Source organism: Thalassophryne amazonica, chromosome 12, assembly GCF_902500255.1.
Source record: "Thalassophryne amazonica chromosome 12, fThaAma1.1, whole genome shotgun sequence".
NCBI lineage: Eukaryota > Metazoa > Chordata > Actinopteri > Batrachoidiformes > Batrachoididae > Thalassophryne > Thalassophryne amazonica.
In genome coordinates this window covers 99,083,226-99,106,404 of record NC_047114.1, presented here as the reverse complement: position 1 = coordinate 99,106,404, position 23,179 = coordinate 99,083,226, and the positions used below count along the sequence as shown (strand labels likewise).

The 23,179-nt window shown below is 39.9% G+C and overlaps 2 protein-coding genes across 5 annotated transcripts in view; both read right to left on the bottom strand.

Annotated features, from left to right (window-relative positions):
• Positions 1 to 23,179, bottom strand: part of LOC117522193 (gastrula zinc finger protein XlCGF57.1-like) — a 215,668-nt gene that overhangs the window by 91,416 nt on the left and 101,073 nt on the right. The gene's annotated exons all lie outside the window — the stretch shown is intronic.
• The window catches only part of LOC117522183 (gastrula zinc finger protein XlCGF57.1-like), an 89,544-nt gene that overhangs the window by 1,759 nt on the left and 64,606 nt on the right, over positions 1 to 23,179 (bottom strand). For 2 of the 4 annotated variants that reach the window (XM_034183582.1, XM_034183581.1), the window contains exon 2: positions 13,927 to 14,163. In XM_034183582.1, coding sequence (XP_034039473.1) covers positions 13,927 to 14,161 — 235 coding nt within the window. In that variant the 5' untranslated portion in view covers positions 14,162 to 14,163. Of the gene's footprint in view, positions 1 to 13,926; positions 14,164 to 14,231; positions 14,325 to 19,834; positions 19,943 to 23,179 lie in introns of those variants that run through there. The other 2 variants (XM_034183583.1, XM_034183585.1) reach the window with 2 other exon arrangements.

Here is a 23,179-nt window from a genome sequence, read left to right as displayed (position 1 = left end):
ACTGATTTGAGCCCGGAGAGCCTGCTGCTGTATGTCTGACGTCACACTAAGATTGCCATGGTTCAGTTGATTTTGGCGTCACGGCAAAAATAAATAAAAACTTTTCTTCTGAAAAGTCATGATTTTTTTTTTAGAGAGTTTTACTGATTTAAACCAACATTTTCCATTTTTATTTATTTGACTCTTCTAAATGAGACGATACAAATAATATCATTAGTTAATCTTTATCAAATCTGCCATGCACGTAATAGTCATCTGGGTTTATTTTTTTATTTATTTATTTGTCTGTCTGTCTGTTAGCAAGACTGCACCAAAAATACTGCACAGATTTGATGAAATTTTCAAATTTTGGAGGTGATCTGGATTCTGGATCAAGTTTCATTTTATACAGGCTTTGAAGGATTACATCAAAATTACTTCAGAGATTCTCATGAAATTTGCACCACAGATAGATATTAGGGCATGGAAGACTCCACTGAATTTTAGCAGTGGTCTGATGTCAGGGACTCGGCACTCTCCTAGACTCAGCACCCCCCGTCTTCACTGCACATGTGTTATGGCGATTAACAGATTATCACCCCAGTTCTGCTTCAAACCGACTTTAGAATGATTTAAGAGGTTTGATGTTGTCATGTGATGGTTAATCATCACATTATTCCGTTTGATCACTTTGGGTGTAGAGACTCGGACTCAGAGAGAGAGTCTCAGAGATGCTGCTGTTACACTCTGATCGCTCCCCCATCTTTTATGTGGAAATGATTGTGGAAAAGCTTCAGATATCTGTCACTGAGATATATGTTGACTGGAGTGCAGTTTCAGCAGAAACAAGGTGATAATCGGTGAATCGCTGCTGACGCTCCGAATTGATGCATGTGCAGTGAAGGCGCGGTGAAGGCAGGGGGGGGAGTGCTACGCTCCTCACACCGGATCTGGATTCTGACTCAGGCAACCGATCCGTTCTAGTATTGGGATCGGCTTCTGATACCGGCGTAATTCACGTATCAGAAGATACCGAAGAGCCACCGTGAATCCTCTCAACTGCTGTTGTTTGCTCTCTGATTTGTTTGCTGCCGGGCTGGAGGTTTTTTGAAGCCGGGCTGTCATCCGCAGTGTTCTAGCTGCGGTTAGCAGCATATTTCTGCTGGACTCTCAATTTTTTTTCAATTTTCAATTTATTTTCATTGATATAGTGCCAAATTACAACAGCGTTGCCTCAAGGCGCTTCACACAAGTAAGGTCTAACTTTACTAACCCCCAGAGCAACAGTGGTAAGGAAAAACTCCCTCTGAGGAAGAAACCTCAAGCAGACAAGACTCAAAGGGGTGACCTGCTTGGGCCATGCTACAGACACAAATTACAGAACAATTCACAAAATGAGTACACAGGAAATGCTGTTGGTGCACAGGACAGGAGGGTCTCCAGCACAAATACCACACCCATCTCTGGATGGAGCTGCACCTTAAGCAGAGAGAAAAAAACCCAGAATGAGGCATCAGAAAGACAAAAAATACAGTATAATTTGTCAGCATTAAACAAGAAAAACAGAAGAAACACTAAGATGATCGCCGGCCACTAGCCCTAAGCTTCACTAAAAGACCGAGAATTTAGGTAAAGTTAATTTTACTATTAAAATTAATTAAAATAGTAAAAAGCATAAAACAAAACTATACCAGTATGCTAGCCATATGAAAGGGAATATAAGTGCGTCTTAAGTCTGGACTTGAAAGTCTCCATAGAATCTGACTGTTTTATTGACACAGGTAGATCATTCCACAAAACAGGGGCACGATAAGAGAAAGCTCTCTGACCTGCAGAATTCTTATTCACCCTAGGGACACAAAGTAGTCCTGCACCCTGAGAACGCAAAGCCCGGGCCGGTACGTAAGGTTTAATTAGGTCAGCTAGGTATCATTTCAGTCTTATAGAGTTTAAAAGTAGGAAGTTTCCAGACATCTAATTTCTCACTCATGCAAGGTAATCTTCTAAGGATTTTATGTGAATGAGATTACCAGCAGTTATTGGCATGTATAACTGAGTATCATCTGCACAGCAGTGAAAGGTAATCCTAAAACACTGCAATATGTGCCCAAGGGGTGCTATATAAAGGGAGAAACGCAGGGGGCCTAAGATGACGTCAGCCATGCAAGAGCACTCCCAGTAATCCCAAAATGATTTTCCAGCCTATCAAGAATATGATGAGCTACAGTATTAAATGCAGCACTGAGATCTAACAGCAACAGAACCGTAGTGGTGTCCAAATCCATTGTAAGCAGAAGATCATTCACCAGTTTTGTGAGAGCCGTCTCTGTGGAATGATATTTTCTAAAAGCAGACTGCAGTGGCTCAAAGAGATTATTCTCAGTAAGATAGTCCACGAGTTGCCGTGACACCACTTTTTCCAGAATTTTAGAGAAAAATGATAGATTTGATATCGGTCTATAGTTTTTCAATATGCTAGGGTCAAGATTAGGTTTCTTAAGTAATGGTTTAATCACTGCAGATATGAAACATTTAGGAACAGATCCAGAAGTTAAAGAAAGATTATTAATAAGAGGAGGGAGAGAGAGAGAGAGAGAGAGAGAGACTCTTCTCAACAAGAGTCAAGACAGAAGTCAGACTACCAGAGCAAGAATTTTAGCTGAGGAAGCTTCTGCAAATAGAAGCGAAACGTCCTCGCGCCAGCAACCCAGTCCAGTTGAAGATTCAAGCTTCTCTACTCTAAGAGAAAACATATTTTGAATACTGATTGGTAATAAATGATGAAATGCTTTGAACATGAATTGTACACTGTATAATTTTACAAAATTATAAAGATTATGTTCAAGGTACCCAGCCCTGTGAATAGTTCATATGGCCCTTTTTTGTAGTAAGAATAGTGACTGAATTGATTGTTTATAATTATTGCCCCATACTTCTACACAGTGGGTCAGGTATGGAAGAATGAGACAACAATACAAAATATGTAGTACATTGTGATAAAAAATATGCTTACTTTATTAATTATTGCAAGGCTTTTGGAGACTTTGGATGATATATGTCTGACGTGTGCTTTCCAACTTAACTTATGGTCTATCGTTAAGCCTAAAAATGTTATTTCCAAGACATTTTCAATTTGTACTCCATCTATCTCGACCATTGTATGGGTGATTCTTTAACTACGGGCACTATTGGCCTTGTAAATGTAATTTCCACCACACCATTGTCTTACAATATAAAGTGCCTTGGGGCAACTGTTTGTTGTGATTTGGCGCTATATACATGTGCTCTGATGTCACTGTTTATCTCCATAGAAACTACCCAAACAATCTTTCATACAAACTGTTTAGGGACATTACAGTGTTGTGCTGGAAATTACAGCAATAGTGTGGGACAACTACATTTTGTTTAAAAAAAATCACAACAGTTGTATGACATTGAATACCCCAATTATGTTTTGATTATTTTACTGATATTTTATTCAGAGATATTTTAAAACATTAGAAAAAACATTTCTTTACCATTCATTTTTATCATTGAAGATCAAAAGTCTGGGTGTGGGACAAGCACAAAACGGCAATATTTGCAAATAATGATGCTGAAAAAAGGTGAAAAAGTCATCATAGACTACTAGAACAAATTTCTTAACACACTTTCATTGTAAAGATAACTATAAAAGTGTGAAATTTCCCCTTTTTTCTGTTTTTCATACAATATGATCAAAGGACATAATAAGTGCCCGTAGTCTAAGAATCACCCATATGTGGGTTTAATTTATAATTTACAAACACCATTGCTTTTGTTTTATTTAAATTTAAAGACAATTTGTTACTTTCATCCATCTTTTAATTTTGCTTAGTTCATTGTTCACTGTATTTATGAGTTGTTCAAAACTGTCATTGCTGTAGCATATGTTGGTGTCATATGTAAACAATATGCATTTTACCAGTTTAGAAACACTAAAAACATCATTGATGTACAAATTAAATAATCTGGAGCCCAACACTAACCCCTGGGCGATGCCACAAGCAATGTCAAGACATCTAGAGGAAGACTCACCCATTTGAACATACTGAACTCTGTTGCTTAAATAACTTTTAATCCATTTCCCAGTCAACCCATGTATTCCATAACATTCTAATTTTTTGAGTAGTATTTCATGATTGATCGTGTCAAAAGCTTTTTTGAGATCTATGAAAATTTCTATCGCATATTTTTTTATTGTCCAATGCTTTTGATATTCCTTCTATGGCATCAATTATAGCCAGTGAAGTGGATCTATTCATTTTAAAACCATATTAACTTTTGTTAACTATATTGTGTTTTTTTTTAATGAATTCTTCTAAACCTCTATCAAACACTTTTCCAGGATTTTTGAAAATTGGTGAAGAAGTGAAATAGGTCTGTAATTTGTGAAATTATACTTATTTCTGTTTTGGAACAATGGTATGACCTTAGCAATTTTCATTTTCCTTGGGACATCACCATTCTGAAGCGACAAATTACAAATATGTGTGAGAGGTGTTTTGATATTATCAATAACTTTTTTTACAAGTACAATATTAACAGAATTACAATTTATGGAAAATTTATTTTTGGATTTTTTTTTTAAACTATATTGACTATTTCACGCACACTAACAGCAAAGAGAAACATAGTATGAATGTTTCTGTCAAACTTTTCTTCCAATTCTTGGTTTGGTATTTTTGCTGCCAGTTCAGAGCCAATGTTTACAAAAATGTATTAAAGTTATTTACTATAATATTCATATCATTGTATTCACCATTAGCGTCGACAAATGATCTGGGTAAATATGTTTTCTTGATCCTTGCTTGATTCTACTGTTTAACACTTCCCATGTTCTTTTTGTACTGCAATTATTCTCAAAGAGAATTTTTCTATAATGTAATCTTTGCTCTTCGCAATACTGCTGTCAACTTATTTTTGTACAACTTATATCTGTTCTATAACTCTTTCATTTTAAACTTCAGAAATAATTTAAAAAGAATGTTTTTTTTCTTACATGCAATTTGTAAGCCTTTGGTCATCCAAGGAAAGTTTAAGCATTATTTATTTTTGTTTTTTTGATATTTTAATACTCTGATGGGACAATGCTTATTATACAGAGAAGTAAATATTTCTGTGAAATTATTGTAAGCCTTATCTGTCTCCATCTCGCCACAAATAGTGTTCCAGTTCTGCAATCCCAAATCTTCATTAAATGCATTAATTGCATTAAATACTTCTTCAGTTTGTAACTGATGTTACGGGTTACTGTTCTTTTACAAACATTACAGTCATATATTGTTAAAACTGGTAGGTGATCTGTTATGTCACATATAAGCAGCCCATTGACTGTACTGTTTGACAAGTTATTAGTGAAGATATTGATTAAAGTTGCGCTGTGTGAAGCGATCCTACTGGGCTCTGTGATTAATGGAAATAAGGACAAACTATACATCCTATCAATAAATTTACTGGTGGGTTTGTGATTGTTTGGATTCAGAATATCAATGTTGAAATCTTTACATATAAATATGGGTTCATCACTGACAACTGAAAACAATTTTTCCATGTATTCATTAAATGTGGCAACACTTGACCCAGGTGATCTATAAACACAGCTTATGATAACATTCTTTTACTTCTCGTTTTTATTTCGATGGTTACGCAGTCCATTACATTATCAACTACTAATGACGTCATTTATAATTGAATATTTGATTGTTTTATGGACATACAGTGCTACACCACCACCTGTTTAATTAAATCCTTTGTCTTCATTAAACCAGGTTTCAGAGATAGGTGATGAGGTGCTGATTGGAAGCAGGTGTGCATAGAATGCACCAGAAAGGGGGTGTGGCCAGAGAGAGGGAAACACCCACCACCAAGAGCCACCAGAGACAGAGGAGAGAAAGGGACAGACAGACCCAAACAGGAAAAACCCCAGCAAGAGAACAGAGAGAAAGTAACCGAAAAACAAAACAAAGAAATAAAAGCAAACCAAACACAAATGGGTCATTCCATGTCAATTCAACGAGGGCCTCACACACTTTGTCTCAGATTTTCTTCAAATTTTAAATCAAATACTCCCAGACTATTCAGAACAACAAAGCTTAAGTTTGAGGCCTGTAGGTCAAGTAGTTTCTGAGATATGGCCAATTTAGTGTGCATGGGGTCTGCTGTTTTTTAGGCAAAAATTATGGCCATCATTTCTGGAGCCATGTTCAAGGTAGAATATCTCAGCAAATAATGGACTTAAAGGCCTGAAATTTTCTGTGGCAGTTGTCATGGACACACAGACTTGGACTATAATCAAACAACAGACATTGACACTAAATTGTGAAGTTTATGTATGCTCAAACTATAGAAAATATTACATTGACTGTTGAAAGCATCCATGTTTGAGACACTGAAGCAAACCATTACACTCAAAGAAGCCTTTCCATTTCTTGGCTCCTTAATGCAGCTATACTGGCTATGAAATATGTAAAGTTGGCATATCTGTCGTAAAGAGTTATTGTGGGAGAAACCTCTGAAATCTGAAGAAAAAAAAAAAACATTTTGTGGTCAAATTTTATTATAAGAAAAGCTCATGTGGGCAGTAAATAAAACTCTTCAAACTGATTCCATTTGAAGGTATTGTTATCTACTTTATGTGTTATAAATATGGCCTTCTTTATGAAACTCCTTCCTGGTTAATTTAAGCATCCAATTATGGCTAATTTGCGCACTCGCAAATGTATTTCTAGTGCTGAAATGACAATTTCATTTTCATTGTGTGCACACACTGCATTCATATTATTCATGGCACACCCCAGAATGCTTGCACATAGAACTGCCAGGGGGATTCCCCAAGGTTTCCACAGTTACTAGGTTTTTGAGAACTGCCTACTCCATGCAGATTTACCATAAAGTGCCATACTGACTCCAAATACTCCAAGACTCCAAGCTGTCGTTGATGTTAAAGGGGAAATACACAGTATTAAGAACAGGGGTATGTAAATGTTTGAACACAACTGTGCATGCCTTGTGTCATTGAGTTCACTGACACTTGTCCAGTTCATCCAAATGTCTAAAGCTGGGCAGATACTGTACAATATTTTAATCATTGTAATCAGTTCAGAACGCACGATTTATGTTCTCACACGACACGGCCCGATGCTCTGATGCGATCTGACTGCTCACATTGTACGTCCAAAAACCACATGTTCAAAAACCACACGTCGGACTCGTGTTTCCAAAAGCAAAACGTAAACAGAAGCTTTTTTTTTTCTTTTCTTTGTTCAAACGTTATTTACATTTCTTATTTTTACAAAAACTTGATGGGAGACATCTGCTTTCCAAAAGAGATTATCACTATTTATGCTCTCTCCAATTCCACATCGGTGTTTGCACAGGCACAATGCGAGAGGTTGGACGCTTGTAGCGCTACTTCAACAGTGTGATACCCTCATGACGGCCGACCAGAATATCAAACTGGTTTGATTTTCATCCAACCGTACGATTGCCGATCAGGATGTGGTTATGAGAGGTTAAATGCAGCTCATTACTCCATGTATACTGCATGATGCAGGACTCGCAATTAAACTGAAACTCTGCGCGATCCAAAAAATTCTCGCACAAGTGAAAAATGGGTGCAAAAAGGGCCAAAACTCACACAGTGTAAACCCAGCTTAACTGTAAGAATCTTGGCTTCCTCTGGTGATCCATTTCGTTTGATAAAGATTTTACAGTTTGCTACCCATGTTTGTTGGATTTTTAGTTGTTTCTTGAGGTATCTTACTTTCTTGGCGATTTCGGCGTTCTTCTTTGTCAAGTGTTCGTTCAAATATACGTCCGTTCCTTTGAGCTTACGTCCTTGTTTTAACAATGCCGTTTTATTCTTTCTGTTGACAAAACAAAGAATAATAACAGGCTTCATGGTTCCCCTCCTGGGTAGAAGGTGGCATGCTTCAACACGATCCAAGTTCAGCTCAACTCCTTTGCTCCAGAGAAAACTTTCCACCTGTTGCTCCACGGAGTGCATCTCCTGTGTGTCTGGCACATCCACACTGTCTCCAAACACCTGGTTTGATCGGCAGGCTGGTGATAACCAGGTCGTTCAATCGGGAGTATTGTTCGAGCTCATCAACCCTCCTCTCCAAATCCTCAATCCGTTTGTCCTTACGTTCAATTAAATTGTGCAACTGCTTGACCTCGTTCACTAGAGCCAAGAGCTTTTCCTGCTGTGTTTTGACGGCAGTAACTTCATCAGTCAAAAAAAAAAAAAAAAAAAAATCGAGATTTCTTTGATATCATCACTCTCCGATGATGGATGTCTCATTGGACAGCCCATTTTGAGAAGAAAATCAGTGGCAATCAGCTGTTTTAGCGTGGCCTTCTGTTAGATGCGCTAAGATAGCTACCCTGCCTCATAGTGTGCCGCCGCCACCAAACAAGCTACAGTCCAATCCAAGGACGCACAAAGACAAATACAAGGCCAGAACGTTTCATAACATTGGCCTTTCAATGCGGCATTAGTATCAGAGTCCGTACTTCTCCAGAAACAGTCCAAATTCATCTTAAAGAACCAAACATTCCACACAGTTCTGAACGGACAACAAGCAACAATAATGATAATAAAATCAACAATAATGATAATAATATTAAAGCAAACAGAGCTCTGGTATCGGATCGGAAAAGTATTGTTATCGACAGTTATCCAAATTCAGGCATTGGGATCGCATCGGAAGTGAAAAATTGTGTATCGGTGCATCCCTCTTTATAGGCTTTTAACTATCATGTCAAAACTACTTCACAGATTCTCACCAAATGTGCACCACAAATACATATTACGTCAGAACTTCTTCATTGATTCTCACCACATTTGCACCACAGATAGACACTGGGGTATGGAAGACTGAATTTTGGAAGTCATCTGGATATGGATTCTGAAGGATTACATCAAAACTACTTAACAGATTCTCATCACATTTTCACCACAGATACATATTACACCATTATCACCTTGTTTCTGCTTAAAACTGACTTTAGAATGATTTAAGAGGTTTTACTTTATCTGATGGTTAAAAATCCTATTATTCCTTACACCCAAATGCTTTGGGTGTACAGAGTCAGACTCAGACGAGCTGCTGTGGTCCCAAATGATGCATGCGCAGTGAAGGCAGGGCGGACCAATTTTTAAGGGGGACCTTTCGATCGACAACACCAGTCCCTGACAGTACTGAGGAGCCAGTTGTTGAATCAAAGTTCCTCAATTTACTATTGCTGAGTTTCTTTCCTTGTATGTCTGAAATAAACACGATAATTTTGAGTGATTTTTTTAATCATAAATTAATTTTGTTAAATGACACAACTGTCAGAAAACAGCTGAAAATCATTGGTGTCCCACTGCCACATCTGCAGGACGTCTCCACAGAGCGCTGTGTGTGCAGAGCAGACAGAGGTGTCAAGTAACGAAGTACAAATACTTCGTTACTGTACTTGAGTACACTTTTTAGGTATCTATACTTTACTCCTTTACTTATTTTTCTGCGTACTTCTGACTTCTACTCATTACATTTTCACACAAGTATCTGTACTTTCTATTCCTTACATTTTTAAAACAAACAGCCTCGTTACTCTTGGCTTCAGTTTAATGTTTATATATATATATATATATATATATATATATATATATATTTCACGTCATGTGCGCCTGTAATCAACTTTTCTGCAGCACGGCTTTGCTTTGAACCGTGAACCAATCGAAGCAGTGGTTCGCAGATTGAAGCAATGCTTCGACCTATTGCTTCGCTTATTCTTTCTTTGTTTCGCTTAATTTTCCCCCGCTAAAACCATAAAGAGCATACTTCTGTGAGTGTTATTTACCTTTTCTATGTTAAACCGACCTGTTATGGTCTTCTGAAACAGTTGACATGTATTTATAACTTAAAAACGGGAGCGACGCTAACGCGTTAGCATGTCTATGGCATTTTCAATGTTAAAAGTTAGCATTAAGCAATTGCAGCCGTCATCACGTTCGGGTGCATTTGTTTTCAAATTGTAATATTTCTTAAATTTATTTTTGTTTATATATTAATAATCTAATGATTATTATATACAATTTTAGAGAAAGAGGCAAAAAGAACCTGAATAGAAACACAACAGAAAATATAAAAGCAACTAACAATGAACATACATAAATACATAAATAAATGTTTCCTGTGAACACCGAGTGACTCTCACACCTCCACCTCATCCCCGTCTTATTTGACAGTTTGTTACGGTCAAACCATATTTTCAATGTGTTAATTTCTTCAGTGATTTCCTCCAGAACTATCTGCCAAAATAGAAAACTGTTGCATCCTAGTAAGAGCAGAATACTACTGGAATGAATTTGAATAAGTTGTATTTTTTGGGGGGGTTTTTTCCTTCACTAAATGGATGCTGCACTCACTGCAGTTTATTGTCTGGAATAGTCCCAGATTGCATTTCAGAGCTTCTAGAATTGAAACATTTCGTGCAGGTGGTGTTGGGGGGTAATTTTGGGTTTTGGGTCTTTGGCCACATGTAGAACGAATCAGTTTTTAAATTAAGCTTTCAATTTATATAGTGGCATCTACCTTTTTTTTTTTTTTTTTAAAGGTTACTTTATACTTTTATACTTTAAGTAGGTTTTGGAGCACATACTTTTTCACTTTTACTTGAGTAAAGAGGTCAAGTTGATACTTCAACTTTTACCAGTGTTTTTAAACTGCAGTATCTATACTTCTACTTAAGTAACAAATGTGTGTACTTTTGACACCACTGAGAGCAGATGGTACCCTAAAGGACTCCACTCATCCTTCTTATGCATGCTCACTCTCATGCCGTCGGGCAGATGATTTAGGACTAGGGATGAGGTGATACGATCCAATATCGGTATCGCCTTCCCATACTGACGTAATTCGTGGAATGGAAATTTCCAATCCAACTTGCAGAGTTTTCCGATCTTGGAAAACTCTGTGAAACATCTCCACAGACGTGCTGGTTTGCTCGCTGGGGGGGGGGGGGGGGGGGGTGTTCTGAAATAAAGCATGTCGCTCACTGAGAAGAGGAGACTGTAATGTGAGACGCATCCCTTCAAGAGGTCTCTTCCACACCAGCAGAACACGCAAGCACTACGCTGACTGACTTTTCAACATGTCTGCTGGTTGGCAATATTTTACACTAAAAACACTGCTAAGCAAGACAGCACATGCAATGATTTTTTTTTTTTTAAACCAGGAGCGGAAAAACAAAATGAGCCAGGGTGCGATGATTTACCCACACTGACTTCAAATATGAGTAAATTAAGTACTTTTATTTACTTTTTATTCTTCTTGTAAATTTGTTGTGTTCTGGAAATGAGGAAATACACTGTCTTGAAAACGGTTCATGTGCTTGGGGCAGGTGTGCCATCTGGTGCTCAAATGAAACTTCACCACTGACCCAACAATAAATAAAAAAAGTACTTAATTCTTTCACCAGAGCCAGTCTGCTCTGTGTAAGCCTGGGCCTGTCAGACCTCAGAAGCTAAGCAGTGCGGCATCTGTTTAGTACTGGAGTTGCGTCAAGAAGGGCATCCGGCGTAAAACTTGTGCCAAAATACCAATGTGGATCTGGCTGTATCTGCTGTGGCAATCCCGAATAAATATGAGCAGCCAAAATGGCAACACACTTAATTCTTTCACCAAAACACCAAATCTAGGCTTTCATCTCAGATGTACCTGCTGACAAATTGTAGCTGAACTTTCAGGTCTTCTTTAGAAGAAAATCCTCCTCTATACCACTTCCTCATGACGCTGTATAACTGGAGATACACAATATCCTCATATAAAATCAACAATAATGATGATTATATTAAAGCAAACAGCTTCATGAGGAAATGGTATAGAGAAGGTTTCTATAAAAAAGAAAGGAAAAAAAAAACACTTGAAAGTTCAGCTACAATTTGCCAGAGGGCACACTGGAGATTCAAGCATAGATTTGATGTTTTGTTGAAAGAAAATTATTCTCTGTGCAACTCCACTATGACGGCAGGAGTGGTGATACAAAATGCAAAACTTGCACTTTGCACAATCTCTTCAATCACAGCCACAGAAGTCTATAACTTCTTCAGGGTTGTCCTGGTGTCTTGGTGGCTTTCCTCACGCTTCACCTTCTTATACAGTCACTCAGTTTTTGAGAACTATCTACTCCACACAGATTTACCACAGAGTGCTATACTGTTTGTATTTCTTCATAATTCATGTACAGTGAGGAAAATAAGTATTTGAACACCCTGTGATTTTGCAAGTTCTCCCACTTAGAAATCATGGAGGGGTCTGAAATTTTCATCTTAGGTGCATGTCCACTGTGAGAGACATAATCTAAAAAAAACAAAACAAAACAAAAAAAAACAAAACAAAAAAAAAAACAAAAAAAAAAAAACAGAAATCACATTGTATGATTTTTTTTTTTTAATAATTTATTTGTATGTTACTGCTGCAAATAAGTATTTCAACACCTGTTAGTCCGCCTCTAAAAAGTCCACCTCCACTCCACTTATTATTCCAAATTAGAAGCACCTATTTGAGGTTGTTAGCTGCATAAAGACACCTGTCCACCCCACACAATAAGTAAGACTCCAACTACTAACATGGCTAAGACCAAAGAGCTGTCCAAAGACACCAGAGACAAAATTGTAGACCACCACAAGGCTGGAAAGGGCTACGGGGCAACTGCCAAGCAGCTTGGTGAAAAAGGATCAACTGTTGGAGCAATTATTAGAAAGTGGAAGAAGCAAAACATGACTGTCAATCTCCCTCGGACTGGGGCTCCATGCAAGATCCCACCTCGTGGCGTATCAATGATCCTAAGAAAGGTGAGGAATCAGCCCAGAACTGCACGGGAGGAGCTGGTCAATGACCTGAAGAGAGCTGGCACCACTGTGTCCAAGGTTACTGTGGGTAATACGTCATGGGTTAAAATCATGCATGGCACGGAAGGTTCCCCTTCTTAAATTAGCACACGTCCAGGCCCATCTTAAGTTTGCCCAGGACCATTTGGATGATCCAGAGGAGTCGTGGGAGAAAGTTATGTGGTCAGATGAGACCAAAATAGAACTTTTTGGTCTTAATTCCACTCGCCGTGTTTGGAGGAAGAAGAATGCTGAGTGCCATCCCAAAAATACCGTCCCTACTGTGAAGCATGGGGGTGGAAGCATCATGCTTTGGTGGTGTTTTTCTGCAAATGGGACAGGACGACTGCACTGTATTAAGGAGAGGATGACCGGGGTCATGTATTGGGAGATTTTGGGGAACAACCTCCTTCCCTCAGTTACAGCATTGAAGATGGGTCGTGGATGGGTCTTCAACATGACAATGACCCGAAGCACACAGTCAGGATAACCAACAAGGGGCTCCGTAAGAAGCATATCAAGTTTCTGGAGTGGCCTGGCCAGTCTCCAGACCTAAACCCAATAGAAAATCTTTGGAGGGAGCTCAAACTCCGTGTTTCTCAGCGACAGCCCAGTAACCTGGCTGATCTAGAGAAGATCTGTATGGAGGAGTGGACCAAAATCCCTGCTGCAGTGTGTGAAAACCTGGTGAAAACCTACAGGAAACGTTTGACCTCTGTAATTGCAAACAAAGACTACTGTACCAAATATTAACATTGATTTTCAAAGGTGTTCAAATACTTATTTGCAGTAGTAATATACAAATAAATTATTAAAAAATCATACATTGTGATTTCTGGATTTTTATTTTTTTTTTTTTTTAGATTATGTCTCACACAGTGGACATGCACCTAAGATGAGAATTTGGCGCAATGCATCCTGGGTTGATTTTTCCTATATGTGGTCTGGAGAATTCCTTTTCCATATTCAGAGTCATTAAATTCTTTCGAAGCAGTGGAACACCTGCTCCCACTAACAGACGTTTCAGAGTTTTGATCAATTCCTACCTGAGTTTTGAAGAACCTGTGATGACTGTGGTATTTCATCATCATCATCATTTTCAGTCTTCACAGGGACAAAATGTAACTTGGTCTTCTCAGTCTCCAGCCGGTGAAGCTGCTGTCCCTCGTTACTTGTCCAGACTTCCTCTTGTTCCTGTTTAATGTCCTTCCGGTCAACACTCAGATTCAACTCCTGCTGTTCAGGGAGCATTTCTTCTTTAATCACCAACTGCTGCAACATGTCTGCAAGGAAGCAAATAATATGAAGAACAACATGTGTCACAGTGAAGACAAATCAGCAGCACTGTCACCATGAAGTTACTGCACTGATGGAACTGATGCTGTGGAATTATACATCAAGCCTCCTTGGTTTAGATTTTTTCACATTCTTGATCTGGACCCAGATGATGTTTTCAGACAACTCAGAGGTTCAGTCCAGTTGAAGAAATGCTTGATATTTGTTAAAGTTTATAATCGTCACCTTGGTTGTACAAAACTGGACAAATGTGCCACAATCAATCTCCAGTTGGTTCAAAACGCTGCTGCCAGACTTTTGACAGGAAGCAGAAAGTTTGACCACATTACACCCATTTTGGCATCTCTTCACTAGCTTCCTGTCCCTGTGAGATCAGATTTTAAGGTTCTACTATTAACCTATAAAATCATTCATGGACTGGTACCTCCCTATTTAGCTGACCTACTTAAACCTTACGTACCGGCCCGGGCTCTGCATTCTCAGGGTGCAGGACTACTTTGTGTCCCTAGGGTGAATAAAAAGTCTGTGGGTCACAGAGCTTTCTCTTATCATGCCCCTGTTCTGTGGAATGATCTCCCTGCATCAATAAAACAGTCAGATTCTGTGGAGACTTTCAAGTCCAGACTTAAGACGCACTTATTTTCACTTTCGTATGGCTAGCACACTGGCATAGTATAGTTCTATGCTTTTTACTGTTTTAATTCATTTTATTAGGAAACGGAGCGGGCCGCAGCCTCAACTTTATCTAAATTCTGGGTCTTTTAGTGAAGCTTAGGACTAGTGGCTGGCGATCACCTTAGTATTTCCTGCTTTTGTTGTTGCTTAATGCTGACAAATTATAATGTATTTGTTGTCTTTCTGATGCCTGATTCTGTTTTTCCTCTCTGTTTGAGGTGTGACTCCATCCAGAGATGGGTGTGGTGTCTGTTCTATGTCAACAACATTTTATTGAGTCTTAAAGTAAAGAAATATGAAATCTGTAGTTTTTGTCAAAAGCATTTCCTCTCAGGTATAAATGAGACAAATTTAATTACATGACCTCTGATTTGAGGTCTTGCTGCCGGCTGCACTGCAACTCAAGATCAATGTAATTCATAAAGAATGGAGGACATCTAATTTAGGGGGAAAACAGTTTTGGTCTGTTGTAGTTTGTTGTCTGAGTTACAGTATTTGGAAAGAGGTGTAATTTGATTTAAAACAGCGAGTCGCTTTGAAGTTATTAATTCTGACCAGAATCTATCTTTCCAACTTTTATAGCCACATAGTCCCACAAAACAGATGATATTATTATTTCCTTTACATAAGGGACAGTAACTTCAGCTTACAAACCGGCCAAGCAGGTCCAGCTCACGCTAGAGAACCATCGGTTGCGCTGCCCCATGAAAAGTTAATGAGGAAGGAATAAAAACTGCGGTGTGGAACAAAGACGATTCTTGCCCCCAACAAGACAAGAGTGCCAATTAGTGACTTTAATCAGCACAAAGGTGACTTATGATTGACATTTTTTAATGGCTTTGAGGCGGGTTAAGAAGAAATTGCAGATCCGCTGCTCAGTTATTCACTGAAATTGTTGATGTTTTTAATAAGCTATATGCGGTCTGCATAAGTTGGGAGTGGCAAGATGGTCACCAGTTTGCTTCAGCAGATTGTAGAGTGTGGGGCCAATGAGCGATCCAGTAATATATACAGACCAGTGGCGTGGGCCAATGAGCGGTCCGGTAATATCTACTGATCAGTGGCGTGGGCCAATGAGCGATCCAGTAATATCTGCTGATCAGTGGCGTGGGCCAATGAGCGATCCAGTAATATCTGCTGATCAGTGGCGTGGGCCAATGAGCGATCCAGTAATATCTGCTGATCAGTGGCGTGGGCCAATGAGCGGTCCGGTAATATCTACTGATCAGTGGCGTGGGCCAATGAGCGATCCGGTAATATCTGCTGATCAGTGGCGTGGGCCAATGAGCGATCCGGTAATATCTGCTGATCAGTGGCGTGGGCCAATGAGCGATCCGGTAATATCTGCTGATCAGTGGCGTGGGCCAATGAGCGATCCGGTAATATCTGCTGATCAGTGGCGTGGGCCAATGAGCGATCCGGTAATATCTGCTGATCAGTGGCGTGGGCCAATGAGCGATCCGGTAATATCTACTGATCAGTGGCGTGGGCCAATGAGCGATCCGGTAATATCTACTGATCAGTGGCGTGGGCCAATGAGCGATCCGGTAATATCTACTGATCAGTGGCGTGGGCCAATGAGCGATCCAGTAATATCTACTGATCAGTGGCGTGGGCCAATGAGCTTTCCAGTAATATCTACTGATCAGTGGCGTGGGCCAATGAGCATTCCAGTAATATCTACTGATCAGTGGCGTGGGCCAATGAGCGGTCCAGTAATATCTACTGATCAGTGGCGTGGGCCAATGAGCGATCCAGTAATATCTACTGATCAGTGGCGTGGGCCAATGAGCGATCCAGTAATATCTACTGATCAGTGGCGTGGGCCAATGAGCGATCCAGTAATATCTGCTGATCAGTGGCGTGGGCCAATGAGCGATCCAGTAATATCTACTGATCAGTGGCGTGGGCCAGTGAGCGATCCAGTACTATCTACTGATCAGTGGCGTGGGCCAGTGAGCGATCCAGTAATATCTACAGATCAGTGGCGTGGGCCAATGAGCGATCCAGTAATATCTACTGATCAGTGGCGTGGGCCAGTGAGCGATCCAGTAATATCTACTGATCAGTGGCGTGGGCCAGTGAGCGATCCAGTAATATCTACAGATCAGTGGCGTGGGCCAATGAGCGATCCAGTAATATCTACAGATCAGTGGCGTGGGCCAATGAGCGATCCAGTAATATCTACAGATCAGTGGCGTGGGCCAATGAGCGATCCAGTAATATCTACTGATCAGTGGCGTGGGCCAGTGAGCGATCCAGTAATATCTACTGATCAGTGGTGTGGGCCAATGAGCGATCCAGTAATAAGCCTTATGAGAGTTCCGTGTGCGTGGGGGTTGATGGGATGCCAGTGTTACAAACAAACTGGTGCCTCATGCGCTTCGGCAAAACACTTCAATATCACTCATGAGCGCGTGCCCTTCAAGGACATTTTGCACCTAAAGTAAGAAGAATAAATGTTTTCTGGTAGGAAATGAAAAAGTGGGCAAGTGAAAAACGTCTTCAGGCAGGTAAAACTGGTCACCAGCTTGCACAAAAACAGGTGCATGAAAAAGCTTAATGTCACTCCCTGTAGTGGAGGAGGGATCAACAAACACTAAAACAGGTTTAAAAAAAAAAATCATGAAGAAATAAGCTTTATTATCACACACCTCCTTTAGCTCATAGCCAAGTTGAAGTGTTGGGTTTGGGTGCACTTCTGTGTGTTTCCCATCAGTAAATTGAACACTGCAGACACGAGAATTATCCAGTTCTTTACAGCTGCTGCTTTCTGTTCACTAACTTTGTCCATTCTGCTCTCCTGGCTGGCTCAGTTGGGAATGGGAATAGCTGAAATGGCCTTGGGCAATCACAATCCCCAGATGCAAACCTGCAGTTGTGTACCACACTCTTTGCTTCCATCTCTCAACAGATGATGTGCTATTCCCACAGTCTTTCACTGCACATATCCTGCCCATCTTGCCTCTACTACCAGGTGAACATCTGCTGCTGGTCTGGGAGCTGTGGATCACTGAAGTCCAAGTGTTGAGAGTGAGATAAGCATGAACCGCTGATGTAAACAAAGCCTGATGCAACAGTAAGCAGTGTCTGACGTGCGCGTACGTGGGTTTACCGGAAGTGGATTCGCGTCATGCGCACTCAGAACTTCGAATCGGTCTATATATTCGGGGTTTTCACGTATCCCATAATCCCTTGCGTGCCAGAGAGTCGCTGCAGTCAAAACAACAGAGAATCCACACAATGACAATTGTAAATGAATATTATACTACAACGTCATTTTTTATGCTTTCGTCATGTTAATAAGAGACTGCTGCATGATACCCTAAAAACTTGCTAAAACAATTATAACAAAAAATCTGTGTCTGCTATGTTTAATCTGCGTGGAATTTAATAAGAGCAAACCGAATTTCAGACATATTATATATATTAGTCTGGAACAAAGAGGACAAACCGTGTTGTAAAGAACAATAATCAAGACGTTAAAGAGCAAATTTCACTTTCCCCCAGAACGACATGATCAGGAAGCGATTGTAGTAGTGATGGGATGATGATACTTCAAGGAGTGTATTGACACACTACACAAACTGTGTCAGCATTGTGTTGACAGTGTTGGTTTCTCAATAGTGACCCCTGCAGTAGTTATAAAATCATTGCAGGTAAATAAAATGGAAAAGTTAATGTGCTGCAAACGCAACATCAGCCTGTGAAATAGTTAATCGCCAGTCCTCTATTTAAAATATGATCTCATCATTGCATAATTTCATGTGCTCAATTTGTGTGTCGAGTTAAGCTGTTCATGAGAAGAGTTTAAAATTTGCTTAAAACCTTGTTTGTGTAAATGCTAAACTGAGTTGGTTTGTAAAATATAGCAAATTTGTCTGTAATAAAATTCAGAGTTCAAATTTGGAACTTGTGTATGAAAATTTAAGTGTTAAAGCATACGAAATAAAAGACTGAAAATAGATTCATTTATGCATTTTTATTGAAGAACAAAGGTTTCTGAAGTGTCTTTGCTCCAAGGCGATTTCTCCTCTTACACACCAGTTCCCCTGCCTTAGAAAAAACTCTTTCACAGGGTACAGATGAAGGTGGTGAACATAAAAATGTCAGTGCGACTTGATAAAGGTGTGGATATGTTTTCTGGTTTTTCTTCCAGTATTGTAAAGGAGTACAAACATATCTAATTGGAAAAATAACAGTAAACAATGCCCAACGGAGAAAAAGATTTCTCTTATTTGGCGTCAAAAGATCAAAATTATTCCAGACTGAGGAAACGTCTTTGAACGATCCATGAAGTCAGTGGAACAAGGTGAGGGCAAGAAAAACTCCATCCAACAAATCCACAACATGTCGATAGTTTGTTTCCTTATAAACACAATTTGGCGCGGCGCAGCCGAATGACACAGTTCCTGTATCGGTCACGTGATTTTTTTCTTAAAGCGATACGTGCACCGACACGCGGTTTCACTCTTCTGAGCTCGGCACAGTGTTGACGCACCAGTGTTGTTCATCCCATCACTAGATTGTAGCTCACAGCAGCTCCCACTGAAAATAACGGAGAGACAGCCTGTGATTCTCGCATGTTTACATAAACGCAATAACAACGCCTAAAAACCCAGAGAATATATTCACAAGAGTTTTAGGCACAACATAAAAATAGTTTTATGTTGCGATGTTAATTGTGTTGTCCGTGTGCAGCGGTTAACGTGAAGCGTGATCAGAGCATCTCAATGCAGTTCTCTATGTTACTGAGATCTCGCAGCGCAGCGACCTCTCTAAGGTTTTGTGGGATTTGAAACCTGAAAAGCCTCAATACAGATCAGTGGAACGTCCACTTTTAGCTTCCCATAAGCTAAGCTAGTGGCGCGCGTGAGAGTATGACTCCAAACTAGCCCCGCTGCTAACGTCCTGCTAAACTAGTCTGTTAATGAACCCTCAGCATCACCGTCTGTTGGCTCGTGCATAAATAAAGAGTGTTACCTGCTGAAACACACCACTCCACGGACTCGGACAAATGAGGAGGAAAAAAAGATTAATTTTCAATGTTGAGAAGAACAGTGAACGTCAGCAAGCAGACTATCACTTCCGTCCAAACAGCACAGTGATTGGCTCAGACACATCAGCCAATCAAAACGCCGCTACTTGGAGAAGTCGAACACAGTCAACATTTTTTTCTGATACAAAGAAGAAAACACTCAGATGTGATTTAGTTTTCACCGTCTATTTGTAGACGTTGACTGAATGTTGGCCTTTAGACCATAGAACCACGGATGAGGTTATTACGGAGGCCGCCGAGGGACATGGTGGTTAATTTTTTTTTGGCCCAGAGAACACAATAATATTGCGTTCCCTCGCAATAACCTAATATATTAAAGCTCATGCCACCTGATTCCACTCACTGTAGGCTAGTGATGGGATGAACAACACTGGTGCGTCAACACTGTGCCGAGCACACAAGAGTGAAACCCGGGTCAGTGGGCGTATCGCTTTAAGAAAAAATCACGTGACCGATACAGGAACTGTGTCATTCGGCTGCGCCGCGCCAAATTCTGTTTATAAGGAAACAAACTGTATCGATATGTTGCAGATTTGTTGGAGTTTTGCTGTTGGAGTTTTTCTTGCCCTCACCTTGTTCCACTGACTTCATGGATCGTTCAAAGACGTTTCCTCAGTCTGGAATAATTTTGATCTTTTGACGCCAAATAAGAGAAATCTTTTTCTCCGTTGGGCATTGTTTACTGTTATTTTTCCAATTAGATATGTTTGTACTCCTTTACAATACTGGAAGAAAAACCAGAAAACGTATCCACACCTTTATCAAGTCGCACTGACATTTTTATGTTCACCACCTTCATCTGTACCCTGTGAAAGAGTTTTTTCTAAGGCAGGGGAACTGGTGTGTAAGAGGAGAAATCGCCTTGGAGCAAAGACACTTCAGAAACCTTTGTTCTTCAATAAAAATGCATAAATGAATCTATTTTCAGTCTTTTATTTCGTATGCTTTAACACTTAAATTTTCATACACAAGTTCCAAATTTGAACTCTGAATTTTATTACAGACAAATTTGCTATATTTTACAAACCAACTCAGTTTAGCAAATTTTAAACTCTTCTCATGAACAGCTTAACTTGACACACAAATTGAGCACATGAAATTATGAAATGATGAGATCATATTTTAGAGGACTGGCGATTAACTATTTCACAGGCTGATGTTGCGTTTGCAGCACATTAACTTTTCCATCTTATTTACCTGAAATGATTTTATAACTACTGCAGGGGTCACTATTGAGAAACCAACAGTGCCGACACAGTTTGTGTAGTGTGTCAATACACTCCTCGAGGTATCATCATCATCCTATCACTAGTCTTAAGTTCTTAAACACGGTTTTCCAGGTCTTCCATCTTAGATTCCAGGTACGCAGTGCCTTTAGTGGTGGAAGACTGCTCCGTTTTCACACTCTCAATGCCATCTTCCGTGACTCCTATGCGGCCTTCAGCTAGGGTTGCCAACTCTGAAAAATAAATAAGGGACACCTCACCGCCAGGGCCGACCGGCCGACTGACCATTGCCTTCACCCTTCCCAGCGTCTGTGTGAAACGATTTTTAACCATTTGACTGTTGACTTGACCCTGAATTTAGGTAGATGCATACATGCATTTGTTCTGATATGAACACGTGGAAAACAAATTATTATTTAGCAATTTATTTTTAGTGCAAAATAAATTTTCACTCACAATTTCAATATGAGCATTTTGTCTTCTTTAAAAATAAATCTCTGTAGTGCTATTGCTTAACTTAAAATTGTATAAATTAACAACAAAAAAAACAATACAAAATTTGCATCATCCAAAACAATGTAACAGTGCACATTTACACATATAGTGTAATAAAAAGTGCAAAAAATAAAGTCTGAAAAGTAAACAATACTGTTGTCGCGCACCTTTTCCACCCAGACATTTTCCTTTTCTCATTCTCCCCTGTATTTTTTCATTCTTTTTCTTTTTTAGGAGGAGGAGTAACGACGTTACAGACATTGCTGTCTGTAGGCATATCTGCAGTGCCAGTGTCGGTGTGTGTATCGATATCAGCCATGCTGATTTGTTGTTGTCGTCCAGCGACCGTCGTCGGCTCATGACGTCGGTATCTTCTTGCGAGCAGATGTCCCTCGACCAATGAGATAAGAGTGATTCTGTATCGTCAACTCGTGTCTGTCAGCTCATTGGTGAAAAGCAGGAGAGAGGCTGGGATCAAATTTACCGTAAGTTTCCATATAAAGCGCCAGTCAATTCCATTGACATTTTACAGACTTTTTGATTCTCACAGAAATATGGGACAAACTGCGTCCCATTTCAGGTCAATACGGAACGTACACTTTTATTTCCAAATAAGGGACGATTCCGTTTTTCAAGGGACGGTTGGCAACCCTACCTTCAGCCTCCGTGAGCCGCCTAGCACTAGCGGTAATATCTTGTTGAAAATCGGCAAAACTCTTTTGCACAGCATGAACAGAGCCGTTCATGTCAGCTATGTGTCTCTCCACATTGTCAAGATTTGTCCCAAAGTCATCAAGAGTACTTATCTTGGTGTTAATTGCAGAAATAGTCGTTCAGAGTGACTGCAGCTCACTTAGCACCGTGGCTAAGTCGATACTCATTGTTAGCATTGTCTGCTGCCGCTGTCATCGTAGTCGTAGTTTTGGGTCTCTGGGAACTACGGGGTCTGGAGCTGCTCTCACAGTCTTTAAGCGTTGTTTGTTTGACATATTGTAGAACTAATAGAAGTGTTAATAACTAGGACTTTATGAACTTTTAGCAGAGCTGCAAGGAGCGCCCACCCTAAGTTGCCATCTTGTTCCACGGCTCCACAGTGCCCAACTTGCCACTTGTTGTCGTTTCGTCTGTGGGAATGAGGACGATTTGTCTGAATATGATGCAGCCAAATATTACCCAATGGGTGCATGCTGTCTTGCTGATGGCCACAAGTTTCAGGAAAGAAGAACCAGGGCTGTGAATCCTCAGAATGATTTTAATGAATGTATTCTTTGTTCTGTTTCAAAGAAGAAGAAAAATCCGCCCTCCCTCATCACTTTTTTCTGATGTCAAAGATGAAAAACTGTTTGTTTGTTTTTTAATGGGGCCTAAGTGAGATGGTGCTCACCGTAGCAGCACCATACCTGAAGAAATACAATATGAGCCGCACGTTGTCATCTGATCTGTGCTGCACGTCTGCTCACAAGAAGCCATCTCGCGGTTATGAGTCTCATGTCTGGGCAAGCCCGCATCAAAGGTCATGAGGACCAAACAACACGGTTTGCTGTAAGC